At 42.0% G+C, this 18,708-nt stretch overlaps 2 protein-coding genes across 2 annotated transcripts; one reads left to right on the top strand and one right to left on the bottom strand.

The window, feature by feature from the left end:
• Positions 1-6,205: 6,205 nt before the first annotated feature.
• LOC131690303 (probable ATP-dependent DNA helicase HFM1) lies at positions 6,206-18,661 on the top strand. The gene is made up of 10 exons (XM_058975974.1): positions 6,206-6,339; positions 6,396-7,044; positions 7,103-7,559; positions 7,616-7,741; positions 9,368-9,599; positions 9,666-9,832; positions 9,888-10,412; positions 10,466-10,677; positions 10,731-11,645; positions 18,537-18,661. The coding sequence occupies exons 1-10, from the start codon at positions 6,228-6,230 to the stop codon at positions 18,592-18,594; spliced, it is 3,453 nt and encodes a 1,150-aa protein (XP_058831957.1). The 5' UTR covers positions 6,206-6,227; the 3' UTR covers positions 18,595-18,661.
• LOC131690456 (pro-resilin-like) lies at positions 7,752-8,659 on the bottom strand. Its single transcript, XM_058976239.1, has 3 exons — positions 8,425-8,659; positions 8,280-8,360; positions 7,752-8,119 (listed from the first exon to the last, which is right to left on the bottom strand). The coding sequence occupies exons 1-3, from the start codon at positions 8,500-8,502 to the stop codon at positions 7,991-7,993; spliced, it is 288 nt and encodes a 95-aa protein (XP_058832222.1). The 5' UTR covers positions 8,503-8,659; the 3' UTR covers positions 7,752-7,990.
• Positions 18,662-18,708: the final 47 nt, after the last annotated feature.

Here is an 18,708-nt window from a genome sequence, read left to right as displayed (position 1 = left end):
TCGACAACAACTCCTCGCTGGTAATGTTTGGGTTTTGAGTGTTCGCACTCAATACTCAGCAGCACAGTAGAAAATGGACCACCAAGTTCACAAACGTGCCCACATCGGAAGTCTAATAAAACATAGTCGACTACAGTGGTCTGGATATGTAGCGTTAATGTCGGAAGAGAGACCATCTAAAGGACTGTTCAGGTTAGAACCTGGAACATGTCGTCGACATCGGAGCAGACCCAACACTCGCTGGCGGTTTGCAATCGAAAATTCTCGTGTGGTGGGAGTTCAACGAGACTGAAGAATGGCGGCACAAGATGATGAGAACCTAGGTCTGTGCACATCTCTAAATGTTGTCAATTTGATTGTCCAAGTCCAAGCCTGGAGAAGTTATCATGTGTTTCTAGTTGGACAATTCAACCAGCGAATCGCAATTATTCTATCAACTTTGATATTGGATAGGAGAATGCATGAAAGTAGCCTGCACTATAACGCCATCCAGCCGCTTGAAGAAATCTGGATATCCGCTGCCTTTGATCAAATACTATAGTGGTCGTTCACGTAACTCAAAAATTAACCCAGATCAGTTCATGGTTGACCAATTTGCACACCCAAAATATGCACCAAAAGGATTCTTTGCCAGGGTATGAAACATTAGAAAACATTTGAAGACGTAGACCATTGAGGCACCGTGCTGGACATTCCGACAAATGACAATAAATTCCAATGAATGAACGCAAAAGCAAGTACACTTTTTACAATCAATTTTGGTCGGATTACTAATATTCTTATTGGCGACATTTTAGAACTGATGTAGGTTCCAGCTTATATCGATGGAAATGATTCTCACTTTCCAAGCCCTAAAAACCACACCACGCAGAAAAAAGCTACTCCTTCTATTTCTTTTCCTGGGTTACCGTAAAATATTGATCTATCGAAATGGATGACTCCAGCTACTCATTTTTTTCTTTAAAAATGCAATTCCTATAAATTTATTTCTTATGAGAAAGAGACATGGATTCATCACTCGAAATCTTCGGCGAATCTTCATCTTCCTAGCAGCGCTTTTGCAGTTACTGCCTGAAGTTTATGGAGCTTCTTCAGTTATCCGTTCGTCGATTACTGAACATTTTTTCCATTTCTGCTCGGAACAACTCCTCCGTATTGATTCTTCTCGGAGCTTGGCATGGCAACCTGGGTTGCTGTATTAATAAAGTCAAGTTTCTCCGCAGTCAGTTTGCGTGTATTGTCACACTTGGTTTCTCATTCCTTCAGAAGTATTTCAACTATTTTGATGGTAAAATGCGGTCTCGAACTTGATTACAGAGAACAATCGTGAGTAAATCGGATGTCGAGAGGAACAACATGAATGTTTTCACGAGCATTTGAGATACAGATGTAATATCAACGACGCTTTCCGCTGACTACGTTCCGCGGTGTATCTTCAACCGTTAGCCGTTATTTTTCCACGAGTGCAGTTGGAAGGCTATTATATTAAAAAATATACTTCCAGTCCCTTGCTAATTAAATGCCGTAACAACAGTTGACAAATTGACTCAATAGGTCGTTGACAAAAACATGGTTAACAAAAAAATGGTAAAAATAGAAGGCTAATCTGCTGCTGAGATACGATGTTTCTGAAGAGTTTGGTAATTTGGACTTGGAGATATTGTAGCATGCATTTTAATGTTTTTTGAAGATTCTTTCTTTTTTAAACACATTATTCAAGTTAACCCTTTAAAGTAATTTTTAACCATTTATGAGTAACATTTTACTCATTTTTCTGATTATGTAGCAAGAATGAGATGGGTAATATTTTACCCAGATTCTTATTCGAAAATTTACCCAATTGGTGACAGCTGGAATTGAACTAGAAACTGGATACTTTTGGTATTCATGAATAGGTACTTTATTTTAACCGTGTAGTGCAGTATGAGGAATTTGAAGGGAACGAGCAGGTACGCAGCCACAAAAATCATGACTGAAGGCAAATGCAAGGCAAAATCAATGTTGCCAACCAATGTTTCGGTAAACATCCATGAAAGAGAGGGGGAAAACAAAAAAGAATCGCGTATTTGTTGAAAGAACATATAACATATATGTTGATCGCAATTAAAACACGTACAAATCTGAATTTGTTGGTAGAGAAAGAATATTTCCGATTTGTCTAACGAGGGTCATTCATTGGACATACGAAACACGGTGCCTAACGAATCTTTCAACTGGTGTCCAATTGGGGACTCCTGTTTGAGGTTGTTGAGAAAACTTTTTGGGGCTTTTTAACAGAATGTCGAAAAATTGCCAAAAGTACTATCAATGTTGGGCGTGTGGAATTATTTTTTCAGCTTTAACCATTTTGAGAAATGAAACAAAAAACATCTACATTTCATTCTTCAAAGAATGCATGAAATATATACATCTAACTCGATTGATTGAATTCCTAAGTATCGGTAAAGATTGTCGTGGCCGATTCTCATCTCATCTCACAAGTAAGATGAGTTTATTTCACAAGAAAGATGAGTTAAACTATTCATCGGCAACAGAACATCATTTTTTCCAACGTCCAATTTATATGAGAATATGGTAGCACTCAATAAAAGCGACTTCCGTAAGCTTAAGCTCCATTTTCACTTTCAGCAAATGCTCCACATCATATATGTTCGGTCTTATTCCAATAGTCCACTGATCAACAGCCACCGGACCGGAGCATCACTTCTTAATTCTGGGACTTGCTCATCTCAGTAGATCACCACGACAAAAATTAAAGTAACCGTTTCATTTGTTCTTCAGCCAAGGCGCACAGAATAAAAGTAACTGTTTTCGTCGTTTGCTTCGCGCTGGCTCGGGTAGAAACAGAAAGCACACTGAGTATCCTAACCGTTGACTTTGGTGGTTGGAAATAGCAATCTTCAGGATAATTTTCTCATCCATTTGTTCAAACCCAGCGAGATACAAATTTGTTAAGAGTCGCCTAAAACGTGTTTTTTTTTAAATTTTATTTCATTCAAAAGTCAAATTCCATAATTAATTTAGTTATAGGTTTTGTGCCCTTCACGCGCAAATGTGGTTTTTAACAATTTTCTACTTAGTGGAGACAAAATACTTTTACCTAAATTTTCCTCCTCTAAAGTAAAATCTGGCATTGTGCATATTGCATAAGCTAAATCAAATTTCGATTTCATTAATTTCTCAGCCGTCCTTAAACTAAGAATTCTACTCGAGATACAAGAGGGAGCAATAGAATTTTATTAGGAGTAGGTGGAGGGGGGTAGTCAAAAAAATATACCTTTTAGGACCAATAATTCATGTTCTTAACAAGAGACTATCGGAATGAGCTATTAAAACCAAGAAAATATATTCAAATTTGTTTTTTTCTAACGGAAGCTTAGAGGCATTACGACGGGTGATCTTCAGACCCACAGAGAATCATTCAAAGAGGGGCAAAACATCGGGTTGATCTCGCTTCAATCTTCGTTAATACAAGTCGTTAGGATATTTATTGTTTTTACCAAAAGGTAGGCTTACATTAGGAAAATTTTTGAACTGGAACATAGCGTGGTCTTTTCCGGATCCGAAATTGAGACCTGGCGTCACAATACCCGGAGCATGCCCAGATAACGTGCTCTCTGTTGTGATACCACTCGTCACAAGCACACCAACTACTCCCTATATAAACCCAATACGCCGCAAATGCGCATCTAACGTGAGTCGGGATATTAAAAAAAATAAATTCATCCTCCTAAGCCGAGGCTTCGTGGATAGCTTCGAGATTATAAAATGTTGCCTTCTTCCAAGTCCACCATTGCTCAACGAGGTTTGCCAGCTTTTGAGTGTCCTCTGTTAACAAATACTGAAAAATGCATTGAAGCAAAGTGATCTTCTAATGCACCCACCTTAGCTAAAGATTCCGCATCCTATTACCCGGGATGGAACAGTGAGGAGTAAGTAAAGTAATCTGGTAATATTTTTCAGACAAAGCTTGCAGCTACTTCCGTTTCTTTTTCTCCGAGAAATGCGGGAATCGCTTTTAGGGGTTTCATCGCAAGAAGAGCTTCAATAGAGCCAAGGCTGCCCAAAATGATAAAGCAGTGATCTGTAGACAAAGTTTCGATCCCAAGTGTACACAGAATAGCAACTAGATCTGCATCGTAAACTGTTGCAGGATCATTGAGCTTGAATAAAACAGTACCGTTACCATTGAAAATACCGAAGCTGATGAACCCGTCCAGATTTGTTCCGTCAACATAGAACATTTTGTCATTGTCGGCCTCTCGGAGTTCATTAGAAAAGATATTTGGGATCACTTGTGGGTGTATATGATTCAGAACTCCACGAATCAGTTGAATCAGATGTATATAAGCTAAAACCTAATTCAACTCAAGTGTCGAGGCGAAACAAGATCATTTTCTCGACAGCTTCCGTACACAGGACAGCATTTTAACCGGCCGATACGAGTTGTGATCGGTGGCTGGTTTTGGGATAGCAATAATCCTAACTAGCCACCACGGAGTCCGAAATTGAATATTCAGCGGCCTTTCAGCGAAATTGAATATTCAGCGGTTGAAATGTTCCACGCTTTCGTTGGTATTATTTCGGTTGCGCATACGCCAGGCAGTGCCCAAAGATTATTCAGCGATGTTTCTCTCGTTAAATCGCCGACAAGCCGGCACCAGTATCCACATTATTTGGTTTTCATCAAACTCTTCGTTCGCTTTTCTAACGTCGCGTACTGTCGATAGCTAGCGGGTAAACCGTACTGTATTGTGTTGATATGAGGTGGATAAGTGTACATATGTTCGTTGGTCTAATGGTTAAACTTAAAACCAAAGCACGGATCAAAAATGTTATGAATAAACTGAACTTTTTTGAAAATGTTCGTATTGTTGGTCTATTTCATATTTATTTATTCAGTGGATTGACTATTAAAGAAGATATTTAAAAGCTGTCGATTTGAATGAATGATTGAATGTATGGATGCCAAGATTTTTTTTGTCAATGGAATCGAAGGAAAAGGCCCTATGCCTGCCTTGTATGCTAAGTATCAATTGCGTAATCGGTCGACAAAGATGGGTTTTCTATACTAGCATACAAATGGTTATTTCCGTATTTGTTCAAAGCAGCAAATTTTAAAAAATACGTGTCTAAGAATTTCTATATGCATACCAACATTGTCTGTGGAATTCAGTAAAATTTTATAACAGTTTTTGGAAAACGTCTGCTGACAATTGTTATATAGTGCAGATTTGCTCAGTAATATGAAACTAAAAATGTAGTTATTAGGTTTTTTTTTAAATTGGATTGTTAACTAATTATGTAGTAAATTATATCATAAAAGAAATGGTTTCTTTTCTACATGAATCTAATTTGTTTATACTAGATTTGAACATTTGAAATTCGATTCCCGTAATATAGCGCATTGCGTAAAGATTGGTGCGGCTGAAAGTGGTTTGCTGTACTAGTTTAGTAGCTTTTTACACAATCAATGCAGCTCGGCAATTTCCGTACAGTCAAGAGCAGTGTAAGACGTCAAAGCCCTGCAAGAAACTAGCTCTACATCCGAGAGATACATTCCTAGAGTGATCTGCCCCTAGGTTCTGTATCTATTATTTGAACAAAACTATCAGTTAATATTAGTTGGATAATTTTTCTGCTGAAAAAATACCAGAGTTTCATAGAGAAATAATCGAGAATTTAGGGCATTTTTGGTAAAATTACTGACAATCGTTGAAAAAGAAATACCTTCTACGTAAATTGCTAAAATCATCATAAAAATATAATTTTATCTTGAAACTTAGAAAACTAAAATAACTCTCGACAAACATATGATTACGGCCTAAAAGCCAACTGTCAAAATCCACTTTGAATGGAAATTCCGAACAAACCGTTACGCGCCAATCAGAGATGTTTATAGTAACCGAAAGAAAAATATTTTTTCTTTCATAAACTGTTGTGAACTGTGTTCGGCTAGTAACGGTTTGTCCGGAATTTCCATTCAAAGTGGATTTTGACAGTTGGCTTTTAGGCCGTAATCATATGTTTGTCGAGAACTGAACAAATTTTACCTAGCTTTAGTGTCTGCATCAGCTTGTGCCATACATATACCGACCTCCCCTAAACGGCGATTGAAATATTTCTTCCCAATGAAGAAACATTTCAGATTTTCATGTTCATTTATTTCCACTGCACGTGCTTGCTGTTGCGCTAGATTGCAAAGTTCGTTAATTTTACTACGCAAAATGACCACGGAACAGCCACCTCCGGAACCACCAAGCCGAAATTGGACCAGCTACCCACGACCAGCAATGTATGCGGGCCGTACCGGTGATTTCCGTTCCCTGGACGAAATTGGTAAGTCATACACATGTAAATAAAAAAATCGACCTTAAAAAGCCATTTCATCTCAGCCCCGGTATTCCGTCACGTCTTCAGCGAGTTCCCCCGCTTCAACGAAATCCAATCGCTGGTCATGGATGACCTATTGTACACGGATAAATCACTGGTCGTTAGTGCCCCCACCGGTTCCGGGAAGACGGCAATTTTCGAGCTGGCTATGATACGTCTGCTGATGAAGCTGGAGGATGCAAAGTACATCGGCGATTTCAAGGTGATTTACATCGCCCCCATCAAGGCACTGTGTGCGGAAAAGTTCAACCAGTGGAGGGAAAAATTCGACCGGCTGGGAGTGAAAAGTGCCGAAGTTACGGGCGATACTGAATTTCGCGATTTCTGGGATTTGCCTGATTGTAATTTGATTCTCACTACGCCGGAAAAGTGGAATTCGATTACGCGGCGGTGGAGGCAGAATGTTGGCTTTGTTCGTCTCGTCAAATTGGTTATGATTGATGAGGTGCACATTTTGAATGATCCCTTTCGGGGTCCTATACTGGAAGCGGTTGTTTCGAGAATGAGAAGCATTCACCGGTTCATAGATACGGGATGTGGCGAGCAGCAACCGGTGGAACCGATGAGAATTATTGCACTTTCTGCGACGGTTCCCAATGTGGCAGATTTGGCTGCGTGGGTCGGTGAGAAAAATACCACTTGCTTCTACAAGTAGGTTGAGGTTTTTATTTTATATTGATTGTCATTAATGTTCGAATTTTTTAAACAGCATTTCCGAATCTCGTCGACCAATTAAAATAGACAAACACGTCCTGGGATTTTACTGCGATCCAAACACGACGTCCTATCGATTCGATATGAACCTGAACTACAAATTGTTTGACATTATCCGGAAACATTCCAGCGGACGGCCGACGCTGGTTTTCTGTAGTACCCGAAAGGCTACAGAGATGGCCGCTAAGCATTTAACTGACAATCATGCCCTGGGTCTGTCAGAGGAGCAGAGAAACAACTTGCAAACCATTGCGGAACGGGTTCAAAATGTCGAATTGAAGCGTCGGTTGGCGGCCGGTTACGCCTACCATCACGCCGGGTTGAGCTTTGCCGATCGAAATATGATCGAGGATTCGTTTCGGTCCGGACAAATTCCGGTGTTGTGTTGTACAAGTGCACTAGCGATGGGGGTTAATTTGCCGGCGCATCTGGTGATCATCAAATCGACGCAGGTAGCTTCATAACTCAAAATTAAGCAGAATTTCGTCATTAACAAAAATTTTATTAGATGTACACCGACTACGGCATGGACGAGTATCCGGAAAGTAGCATCTTTCAGATGATTGGACGTGCTGGCAGACCGCAGTACGACACCTTCGGAGTGGCAGTCATCATGACCCAAAGGGAAAAAGTGGTAAGCGCCATTGTCTGCTGCTAGTTTCATCTTTAACTATAAAATTCTTCGCCTATTTACCTATCTAATAATGTACAAAGAAGCCGTTGATAATGTCACTCTCCCGCGGTATCGGTTGAAATGTGTTAATTGCTGCTCGTGAACCACTCAGTGCTACTACAAACTGTTAATCTACAACGCAACAGTACGGGATTTTGCCTGGCGCAAACCGTTCCGTTTTCCTAGTCCATGCTCGGTATAATTCTGCTACTATCCCGATAGTGGATTCGCATTCTCTTGGAAACCGACGTCGGACACGTAACCACTTTCCTTGTCCACCGTGTACGTGACCGTCATCAGGCGTCCGTCCGGGAGCCAGACCGAGTACTTGCCGGAAACCTTGGAAGGGGGAAAAATGTAAATGTAAATTAGCGAATGGCAGTAATTGGACATAGTCTTCGTCACAGAGGAAGGGAAAATAGGTAAAACCGATCACTAGGTTATAGTAGATATTGAGAAATTTATAGGAACACGATTACAGCATAATAAAAGGACTCACCTTGCCTCCAGCATCTCCAGCTTCATTTTTATCGAAGAACAATTTCTTCTCCGGATCCTTCACCTCATACTGATACTGGTACTGGAAATAAGAACGAGATTTTCACATCAGATCACTTTTCAATGCTTTCACCGCTCCAAATTACCGCTTCGTATTTCTCCGCCTGCGGTGCCGAGTACACAAAGTACAGGAACGAGATCACCAGGAAAAGCTGTTTGAACATCCTGACTGCGTTCAAGTTCTTGTTGAATTGAGTTGAAAATTAATCACAAAATTCACTTACTGCAACTTCAAGACCACATTACGTTCCGCCGCATCCGTGTGATAGAAGTACCAAAAGCACTAACCGAAACCGACCGAATGAAACGACCCATCCTTTGAACGTCTATTTTTATATGCGCCGCCGAAGGCAGCATTCTAGAGTTGAACTTTAAAAAAAAAAGAGATCTCAAATGTTGCTATGGCTGGATCCGGCGTGAGCCTTACCTTTTTTGCCAAAGATGTCACATATTGGAGAATCAGCTGCAGCTACAACAACAGCAGCCCATTCAGGATGAAGCAAGACGGCGAAATAAAATAATTTAAACCAGCAGCCAGCTCGCATAGAGCAGAACGCTTGTTGCATGTTTTTAATCAATTCAAATCGCTGCAGGCTCGGTTTTGGGCGAACTCAGGAATGCCGTTGCCTCTGGCAAGGTCCGTCACAGGATCTAGGACAATGTTCCAGTTCTAAGAAATTTGCATTAACATAGCATATTTGACAAGTCTCATCATCTCGGCGGGAGATCCGACAGATTCGTGGGAGTATCTACTCAGTCAGTAATAAAATGCGATCTCGCTTCGCCAATGTGCAACGTACTGCAATCAACAGCAGCATCAGCAACAGCAGCACCCAATCATGTCACGAAATAACTTCGTGAAGGACGCGCTGTGTTCTTTGTTGTCAATCCCAGTTTTTTTTGCTGGTACCCTTCATGCCTATTAGTCCACCGAGCCAGCAGCTCACCGTACTAAATGTCATTCCCCGAGTGGAAATTGAATTCTAATTCTCGTGATGCCTGTGCGGCGCCTCTTTTTCCCATCGCTAGCGCAAATATGAACGTCTCACCACCGGATCCGTCCCGATCGAATCGTACCTCCACGAACACTTGGCCGAGCACTTGAACTCGGAGATCGTACTGCAGACCATCACCGACATGCGAAGCGCGATGGATTGGATCAGGTCAACCTTTCTCTACGTTCGGGCCCTTGCCGCTCCCGCCCGCTATGGTCTTGGGGAAGCGGGTCGGGACAAAGCACAGATCGAGAAAAAACTTGAAGGTTCTTACATCCACTAGTTTGCGAGAGAAAATTTCGGTAATGATTCACACCCTTTTTTATTCCTAGATTTGTGTCGTACCGAGCTAAGCGCCCTGGTGAAATACTCCCTCGCGGCGATCGCGAAAGATCAAGGCGCTGATGATGACGATGGAATGTGGATCAAGTCCACTCTGTATGGACGATTGATGGCACAGTATTGTCTGAATTTCCGGACGGTGAAACTGCTCAGGAAGGTGAGCTCTAGTGATTTCTAATTATTCATCCAACTCAATTTCACCTATTTCACAGATCAAAGGTACCGAACCGCTGCTGGAAGTGTTCACCATCCTAACGCACTGCGACGAATTTTCCGCGTTCAAGTGCCGCAACAGTGACAAACGAACGTTGAACGAACTGAACCGTTCGCAGGGAACCGCCGTCTGCATCCGCTTCCCGCTGCGGGGTCGCATTCAGACCACCCCGGCAATGGTGTCCGTCCTACTACAGGCAGTTCTCGGAAATTTGACCATTGACCATAACTCACTCCAGCAGGAAGCGGCCAGGATGATCGCAGTCGGTAAACGGTTGGTTAAATATATGGCGGACTTTGTGTCCGTGGGTTGCAGTAGGCCCGATGGAGAATCCGGAGTCTACCTGGCACTACTGAATACGTTGATTCTGGGCCAGTGTCTGGAGTCGAAGCTGTGGGAAAATAGTCCCTTTCTTACCAAGCAGCTCCGAGGAATTGGAACGGTTTATGCCAGTCAGTTGGCAGCCAGAGGGAAGATTAGCTTCCAGGAGGTAGTCAATACTGATCCGAGGGAGTTGGAAGTGGTAAGATTTCCTCTAGTCTTTGTTTTGGACAATCTAACAGATTCGTTCAACAGATTTTGAAGAAAGCGCCTCCATTCGGTAATGACATTGTCGATTTCGTTCGGAAACTCCCGAATCTCTCGATTCAACTTGTGCTGAAAGAAGATTACATGATGGAAGTAACGGTTGTTCAAAACAATGCCGTTCACGATAAACAGATATCGGTGAAGCTAGCGATTCTGGTCGGAGACACCAATAACAATGTGTTGTATTTCAACGATAATTGGTAAGATGTTCATCCATTTTTTCTAGTTTCAAACCTCATCTATTCTATTCCAGCGATTCCAGTTTCGGTGGCAATGGAAGCTTTTCCGTTTCATTCAAAATACTAGACGCAACGGTGGCCACCGTCACGGGTCACGTAATTTGCGCCAACTGGGTTGGACTGGATTGTTCACAGACGGTTGTGATCAATGAAGAAGCAGCGGCGGCAGCTGACAAGCAAAAGAGTCGAAAGTCGAACAATCAACCGTCTAAAAAGATCACTGAATTCTATCACAAAGAGATAACAGAAACTACCGAGAATGAGGTAGTCGATGAAATTATCGACCTTTCTGCTTGGAATGAAACTTTCAACTCCATACCTACTATTGAGCTTGATAGTAGTCCAAGGAGAGGGACCCTGGAATCTTTCCAGTTTACCAGAAAACCGAAGATGATTCCAAGCAACAATGTGTCTATTGTTAACGAAACAATAACCGAAATCATCAACAATTCAGTTGTTCAAGTTGAACCCTACGATGTACAAGTAGATATTGAGAACATTCCACCTGTCGATTCAATCATGGAAGTTGAAGCTAAACGACAGAGAATCGATTACATGAAAACTGATGACTTCAGTTGTAAACCGACGCTAGCACCATGCATTCCTCCAGTCCCAGCACGATACAGCACCACCAACCGGCAGGAATATTTCAAAGAAATGCATCGAAAAAATCCGTTCCTACTGTTCGGACGTCCGGAGGATTACCAGGCGAGGCTGCAAAACCCAGTGCGACGCGTTTGTATCTTTGGAGTGTTCACCGAAATACCGAGGGTAAAGCGAAATGACACGGCTGAAAGTGTGAACGGCCGTCGAGATGAGCCGGCTGAAGTTCTTAGGACAGTTAATCGCCGCTCAGACGGAGATAATGGCATAATTGGCCGTACAAATTATTTTCCCGAGCGGCCATGCCGAAAGGAGTTGGATTTGGGGTGAGTATGACGGTGCGAAGGTTCTAGGTCGTGGAGTTCGGACAAAAGAGGATGATTTTGCGCAATTATCAAGAGAATCGTTCAAATTTATCTCGGTAGAAACCAAGTCCAAAAATGACACGACTTGTATATGGAGTTAAGAATAGAGCACTCTAGTTAGAGTGTGGCCATGAGGAAGAAGACACATTACGTATCCAAACGAACATGAAATATGACATATACACAATAGAAATACGTCAAACTTCATGCTCGTTTGAATACGTCATATGTCTTTTTCCTCCTCATGGCCAGACTCTAACTAGAGTGCTCCAGAAGAAGGGCTGCGTTAGTTTGTTAGCTTCTGATGAGAAGAATGCGAAACGAAAAACCCGACTTATGTGACATAAAAACAGCGTGGATTTGCGCAACGAATATTTCAGAAAAGTTGTTCCAGAGACGAAAACTTCCTTGGTTCTATAATCCGTTGCAAAGCTTGATCTATTTCGACAGTCTTCGCAGTGCTATAATTCTACCGATCACTAAGGGTGAGAACCGACAGATTCAAATGCCGAGCAAGGCCGACTAGACTGGATCATCACAGGTTGAACAATCAACACCAGTGGATATGTGAGACGAACAAGCAGCTTCGTAACTCCTTCACGCTGGAGAAGGATCGCGTCGCCACTTTGAAAGCTTGATAAGAACCTGATGATGTAAAGCGAGCGAGCAAGATCCCGCACGAGATTCCACGGCTCTCAGAATCTGGAACTGATTTCAAAACTAGGCTTTCTATTGATCCCTGATAACTCAAACTTTAGTAATAACATCCCTTTTCAATGGCTGCAAAGGGTCGTTGGAACCAAGAATTAACTATTGGAGAGCAGACTTAGGACAAATAGCGGACTACGACCCAAGGCGAACCTCGCCGAGATGATCTACGTCGATGCGAACCAGAGTTGGTGCTTTCCTCCAAGGCGTCTCAAGAAAACCGATAAAGTGTGGTTAACGGGGGCTTGCACCCATGGCTTCATGTTACAGACATCTAAAAAGAATTGAAGACAAACATTTTGCAGACGTGAAAAATCGACGATTCGGTAAAACATCAAACGAATATGATTAATGGAAGACCTTCTCCGTACCGGGTTTTCTGCTTGCGTAAGGAAGGATCCATCTATGAATTGTCAAACAAAGGTCTCATGGAAAGGTTAATAGAGATTTATTTCTGAATAGCCAGAATCGATTGTTGTATTCTAAATGGATTTCGCTAGTGGCGATTTCGCTTGAACTCGAAACTGAGTTGGGGTTAGAACCCAACCGCTGTCATTTCATACATTTTGACAGCAGTTGGGATTAGAAACTGGCTCAGTTTCGCTTTAAACAAAAACCACATAAGAAACCAATCTGAATTCAAATCAAACTCCTGGCGATTTATGTGGGACACGTCGCATAAGGTTGACTGAAAGAATTCCGACATTCAAAGATTACATATGGGATCGCAGTATTATTTCCACAGCCAAAGGTCAGATTCATACGAACTTCACCAGCAGTCGTCCACCTTCCACTAAATACTAAGTTCGTGAAAAGCGAATTAGTCTTTTTCGAGGAACCGATGAGATTTTAATGCTGGAGTATTCACAGAACTCGAGACTTTCGAAGTTGTCGATGCTGAGCATTGTGTTCAATGGGACTTGGTGATCAAGAAGGATCTAGCATAATGGTGATCAAGAAGGATCTAGCATAGCTAAATGTAGATCTTGGCTATCGGAGGTAACATTACCACTTACCGCAGGGAGGGCTCATCATCGATATCACTTTCTACAGGCCGGAAACGTGAACTGTACAGTACCTACAGCGACTATCAAGCGATACGGTACAGCATTGGGAACAGGATACAATTTGAAGCACGTCGGAGACAGATAAACGAGCGAAGATGGAAAACTGCGATCTTTGACAAGGACGTGTGCGTCGAAGTACTTAGATTTGAGTGCAACTTTTTCGTTGTGGTTATGCCGGGAAATGGGAAACCGAGAAATGGTGGAAAACAACGATTTTCGGTGTACGTGTAAGTTACCTCCGAACCTGGAGAAGAAGTCAGAGGGCTCACAATAACACCGAAAAAGGAACCAAAATTGGGGTACAGGTCTAGCTAGAACCACTCTCAACAAAGAAATGGAGCTAAGTAAGAAAGTCTGCCGTGAGGAGCGTTCCTACAAAGCCAACACGAATCCGCCTACAGAGTTGCCATGACGAAGATAAAAGGCCAAGCTGTACTGCGTGAAAGGTGCCTGGAGAAGTTAAAGGTCATCATCCAAGCGCTTTTCCCGCCTAATAAGCTGTTCATCGCCACCGTACAGTGAGAAGGATGGTTATGTAGAAGAAGTCCGAGTAACCAAAAAAAAGGTAAAAGTCATGAAAGTGAAGAAGGCCTTCAGGACCAACCGGAATCCCAAACCTAGTTCTGGATACAGCATCATAGGAGAATCCGGATATGTTCAGGACTACGCTGTAGAAGTTCATCGATGAAGCTAGCTTTCCCGATAACTGGAATAGACAGGAGCTGGTGTAACTGTTCGCCGTATAGTCCAATATGACCAATCAGTCGGAAAACTATTAGAATGAGTAACTTAGAACAGGCTTACCAAGTACACGGAGAGCGAGAAGGCTTGTCCAACATGTAGATCGGTTTCCGGGAAGACAGGTCTACCTAAACATTAGTGGAAGATACGGTGACAGCACAGAAAAATACACATGGGGTACCGCTATTGCGCAGTGGTCACATTCGACGTGAAGGATGCTTTCAACAGTGCTAGTTAGGAAGCAATCGTCCATTCACTGCCCAGCATAATGGTTCCTGAATACCTGCAGAGGTATTCGGGAACCCACAAGCTGTTGAAAGCATTGAAAAGCTACTTTCAGAATCGAACACTGATCTACGAGACCGACAAAGGAGAGAGAAGAACGACAATTACAGCGGGTGTTTCTCAGAACTCTATCTTCGACCAGACGTTGTTGAGCTCGATGTACGAAGAACTATTGAAGCTGAACCTTCTCAGAGGCGCGCAGAATATCGGTTTTGCCGATGACGGGTTGCTCCAAGTAGTCGGGAATCACTAGAAGAGGTGAAGGTACTTTCCACGGAAGCGACAGATTCAGTGGAAGACTGGATGCGGAAAGAAAAGTTGTTGATCAGCAACCCGAAAATGACAATCGGAAACTACATCATCGACTCGGCATGAACGTCATTGACCGAGCAATTCCGCAGATGGTGTCGGCTCTGCAGCGAAAATGGCGGGATGTCCAAGCGAGTGGTTGAACGGAACAGCGAGAGTCGAACAGATCTATTGCCGCAGTCGAGCAGGACTATTTATGACAGTATATACCAAATTTCGAGTAGTTCGTCGCCAATGTAACAGACGCCACGTTCTACCTGGAATCTTCGGGCCTCGGCACCCAACCGAGAAGCCCGTGAGCGGACTAATTTTATCATCGGAGACTAGATCGAGTAAGTCGCGTGAAGCGCCAACGGTGGATCATTGGGGCGCCAGCGAAACGGAAGCTACGCTCCATCCGAAATCGTCGGACCGACCTTAACATCTACTCGTTAGTCAATTGAGTAGGATAGGTTGACAGTCGAGGACTATCCGAGTAGATCGTCAATAAACTAGGAGTTAAACGACTTACGCAACGAACATCGATATTGGAAAAAATTTCGCGGCCGAAGAATTGGAGTAGGGTAGATTTACCACCGGGGACTATTCGTAACAAACCTGGGAGCAAAATGGCTCGCAAAAAAGCGAGCGAAACGGCTTACGGAAGTTCATCGCCGGGATTAGCCGAATAGATGTCAGGAGCTAAATGGTTCTAATGTATGCAAAGAAGCTCTCATACGAGTAAATCATGTTTTGCAAGAATTGCTTCGCTAAGACCAAAAGCTAAACCCCACCATCTGAAATAGTCCTACAGAAACGACCACGAGCACAATAGAAGGAAAATGTGACCAATCAAAGCAATTTTCTTAAAACGAAATTACAATATGTTTGAATTGCGCTTTAATAAAAAAAAAATCATCGTCACATGTGCGATCACGGTTCAAAGAACGACACTAGCTCATTGGTGGAATTATTGATTCGACATGGATTGCCAAAGACCGACAGGCGGAAAAAGGAGGCTAGGAGCCGTACGCTTGTAGCGGCTCAATTTCAGAGCATACGGTCGATACGGTTAGCTGACAACAGAAGAGGAAAACTTCATTGGGACACCGGGATACGCCGAAAAGGTGATCGTGGTGGCAGAGACACTGTCATTTTACAAAACGATCAACATAAGGATAAAAAGCGCACTAGCACCAATCACAATCATCGAACGGAACAGGAATCTGCTAATATTGGAAATTGAATCGATACTGTTGAATCGCTCTCTCGGTGAAAGTATTTGTCCCGCGATGTGGAAGGCAGCATTGATACCACTACAACGGTAACGTACAGGACGCCACCATCAATTACAGAGGATTTTCAATGCAGAGTTCCATATCAAAAGTAGGATAGTCTACTCTGCAGCAAAACACTGCATCACTATACTGCCCAAAAACGCATAAGAGTCCCATGTGGATTTTTGTCGAAAATGAGTTATCCGTTGGATTGTATTCTGTATCACCACTGAATCACACTGCACAAATAAGATTACCGGATTTGTTCAGAAAATATAAAAAAAATACCAAAACATGGTTGTCCCATCCATTTGGCTCAATGGATGGGACAATCTTGAACAGCGTTTTTCTCGGCTTGCTGTTTTTCAACATGGGACTCTTATGCTGTTATGGGCAGTATAGACCGGTATGGTTTTCTCAGAAAGCACTCAACAGTGACGAACTTGAACTATGTGTCAACGCTGCTGAAATTAGAAAAACGAAAACTACTTGATGTGGTGTATGAATTTCTCGAAAGCTTGGATCCCTGGATAGAATCTATTTCTACATTACACACCGCGGTGCACCTGCATGATTTGGAACAGCAAATTCAGTTTTTTTCAGCATCACATCGAGTGTACCTCAAGGGAGCCACCTTGGACCTCTCTTCCTCGTGCTCTTCGTGAAAAATTTCAGTAGCGAATTGACATCGTGTAATGCAATGTACGCAGATAATTTGAAAATTTATCGCATCCTAGCAACTCTGCTAGACTGTTGTACACTTCAGCTGGACATGACATTCAGAAATGCAACATAATCACTTTCACGCGAGCACTCTCGTCGATTGCTTTTGAGTGTGCAATGAGGGCTGCTTCACTAGAACGAGTTTTACTTATCAATAACCATAAGGTACGCTTCATCGAACACTTCAACAAACTGTTCAGCAGATTTCATCTGTTGGCACTGATTCCATTATCGGTCACTATCAAAGCAGGTTTCGAGTAGAATGATCGGCGATAGAGTAAATGTCAACTCTATGACAAATCCTGATTAAAGGTCAGTAAGGCTGCTGGCGGACTTATCATGTTTGTGAATTTCAAGAGAGCGTACGATTCAGTGAAAAGAAAAGAATAGCGACAGATAATGGCTTTCTGACAACAGTGAATAATCTGAGTCATAAGAGGGTAGATTAAAATCAAGCGTCGGAATATCCAGAGAGACATCCTGCTCGTCAGATCAATTGTAGCAGGGAAAAGACCCTCCTAAACTTGCAAATCCACGATATTCACATAGAAGTATTCAGAAAGTCACTTCTTCGAAGTGATCATCGTCACTCAAGTGACTCAGAATTGAAACTTGCGGAGGAATTATTTAAAGTGAGCAGTGGACGCAAACTGACCACTGAAGCTTAGATGGCTCCTTCCGGTACTAAAACACTAGAAATCATCAACGTCAAATCTATTACCTACGCCCACTCGAATGACACCTCATACTGATGAAGATTTCTTGTGATTTGTGGTAACTGGAAGACACAATCTTAGATTTAAAATTGACTTCAATCATGAATTTCTATCAACTATGAACTGTCCAATCTGCAATTTTCTCTCAGCAAAACTCGCCAAAAATTGAACCCACTTTTTAGTTCTAGTCACTATCATGTTGGTAGATACCTCGTTCGTCACTTTTCAACCACATTATGGTAACTATCATTCTCGGAATCGTTATTTCGCGTGACAATTTACAATTGAGAATCGGTTTTTCTGCTGCCTTCTGACGTCATTAGATAAGATGACCTCGGGACTAGAGTCCCTGGAGTATGGAAAAGTATGGCTACAAGAGTTTTGTAACTAGTCACTTGCGGAGTTTTTTTTTATATAAAGTAACCGCGTATCGCCCAACCACCCGTACAATGCAAAATGGTAGATAGAAAGTCAATAAGCTCAAACGACAAATTAGGTAAACAGCAGACGGGTGCGTTGATGTTTGATTGGTTGCTCTAAATGCCTTTTTCAAGATACACAACAAACTGCCGCTATACGCATAACTGTCACATGTGCTATGGGATTCCCTATATATGTATATGAGACAATTATGCGTAGAGCGGCAGCAAATTTCTTGGAAATTTACGTAAAGCAATTTATTTAATTTTCCAGCCTTAAGAATATTACACCGAACTTTTCCGACATTATCCATCCAGCTATATTATTCTAAAGAACCTAGGATCCTTCTCTTTTTTTTTTTTTTCTAATTATGAAAGACTAATCCTTGGTCTAGAACACAAATCCGTGAGCGAGTAAATTGTCAAAGTTGTCATGACAACATCTACTCCCTCGCTACAGAATAGCAATCCACGATTTTAAAGACATTTCATCTCGCAATTTGATGCTCCGTCGGTGGCAGACCATTGTTTGGATTTTGTTTGTTAGACCCCAAAAAGATTTCTTTAATTCATATCCGTAGTAGCAAATTTATAACTTACATCTGTTTTTTTCGTTTTGTCCTTACAGAATTGCTGATTTTCTAGCATCACCACCGAAAAAGCAAAAGCAAAACTTCTTCCGGTAAGTTTACAATCTTCAAAGCCAGCCATTTTAAAAACCAAACAAATATTTCATAAAATAATATAATCAACTATTTTCAACCTCGAAATAGCAAAACATTTTCGAATTAAAATACTCA

Source organism: Topomyia yanbarensis, chromosome 1 (genome assembly GCF_030247195.1).
Source record: "Topomyia yanbarensis strain Yona2022 chromosome 1, ASM3024719v1, whole genome shotgun sequence".
NCBI lineage: Eukaryota > Metazoa > Arthropoda > Insecta > Diptera > Culicidae > Topomyia > Topomyia yanbarensis.
This window is presented reverse-complemented; position numbering and strand designations above follow the sequence as displayed.

Bases quoted from the DNA above. Each gene is read 5' to 3' on its own strand.
- LOC131690456 (XM_058976239.1), bottom strand. From the start codon at position 8,502: ATGTTCAAACAGCTTTTCCTGGTGATCTCGTTCCTGTACTTTGTGTAC. The intron at 8,361-8,424 runs GTAATTTGGAGC...TCTTATTTCCAG, and splicing joins AGGCGGAGAAATACGAAGCG to TACCAGTATCAGTATGAGGT. The intron at 8,120-8,279 runs GTGAGTCCTTTT...CCCCCTTCCAAG, and splicing joins CTGGAGATGCTGGAGGCAAG to GTTTCCGGCAAGTACTCGGT.
- LOC131690303 (XM_058975974.1), top strand. From the start codon at position 6,228: ATGACCACGGAACAGCCACCTCCGGAACCACCAAGCCGAAATTGGACC. The intron at 7,742-9,367 runs GTAAGCGCCATT...TCCCATCGCTAG, and splicing joins TGACCCAAAGGGAAAAAGTG to CGCAAATATGAACGTCTCAC. The intron at 10,678-10,730 runs GTAAGATGTTCA...ATTCTATTCCAG, and splicing joins TTGTATTTCAACGATAATTG to CGATTCCAGTTTCGGTGGCA.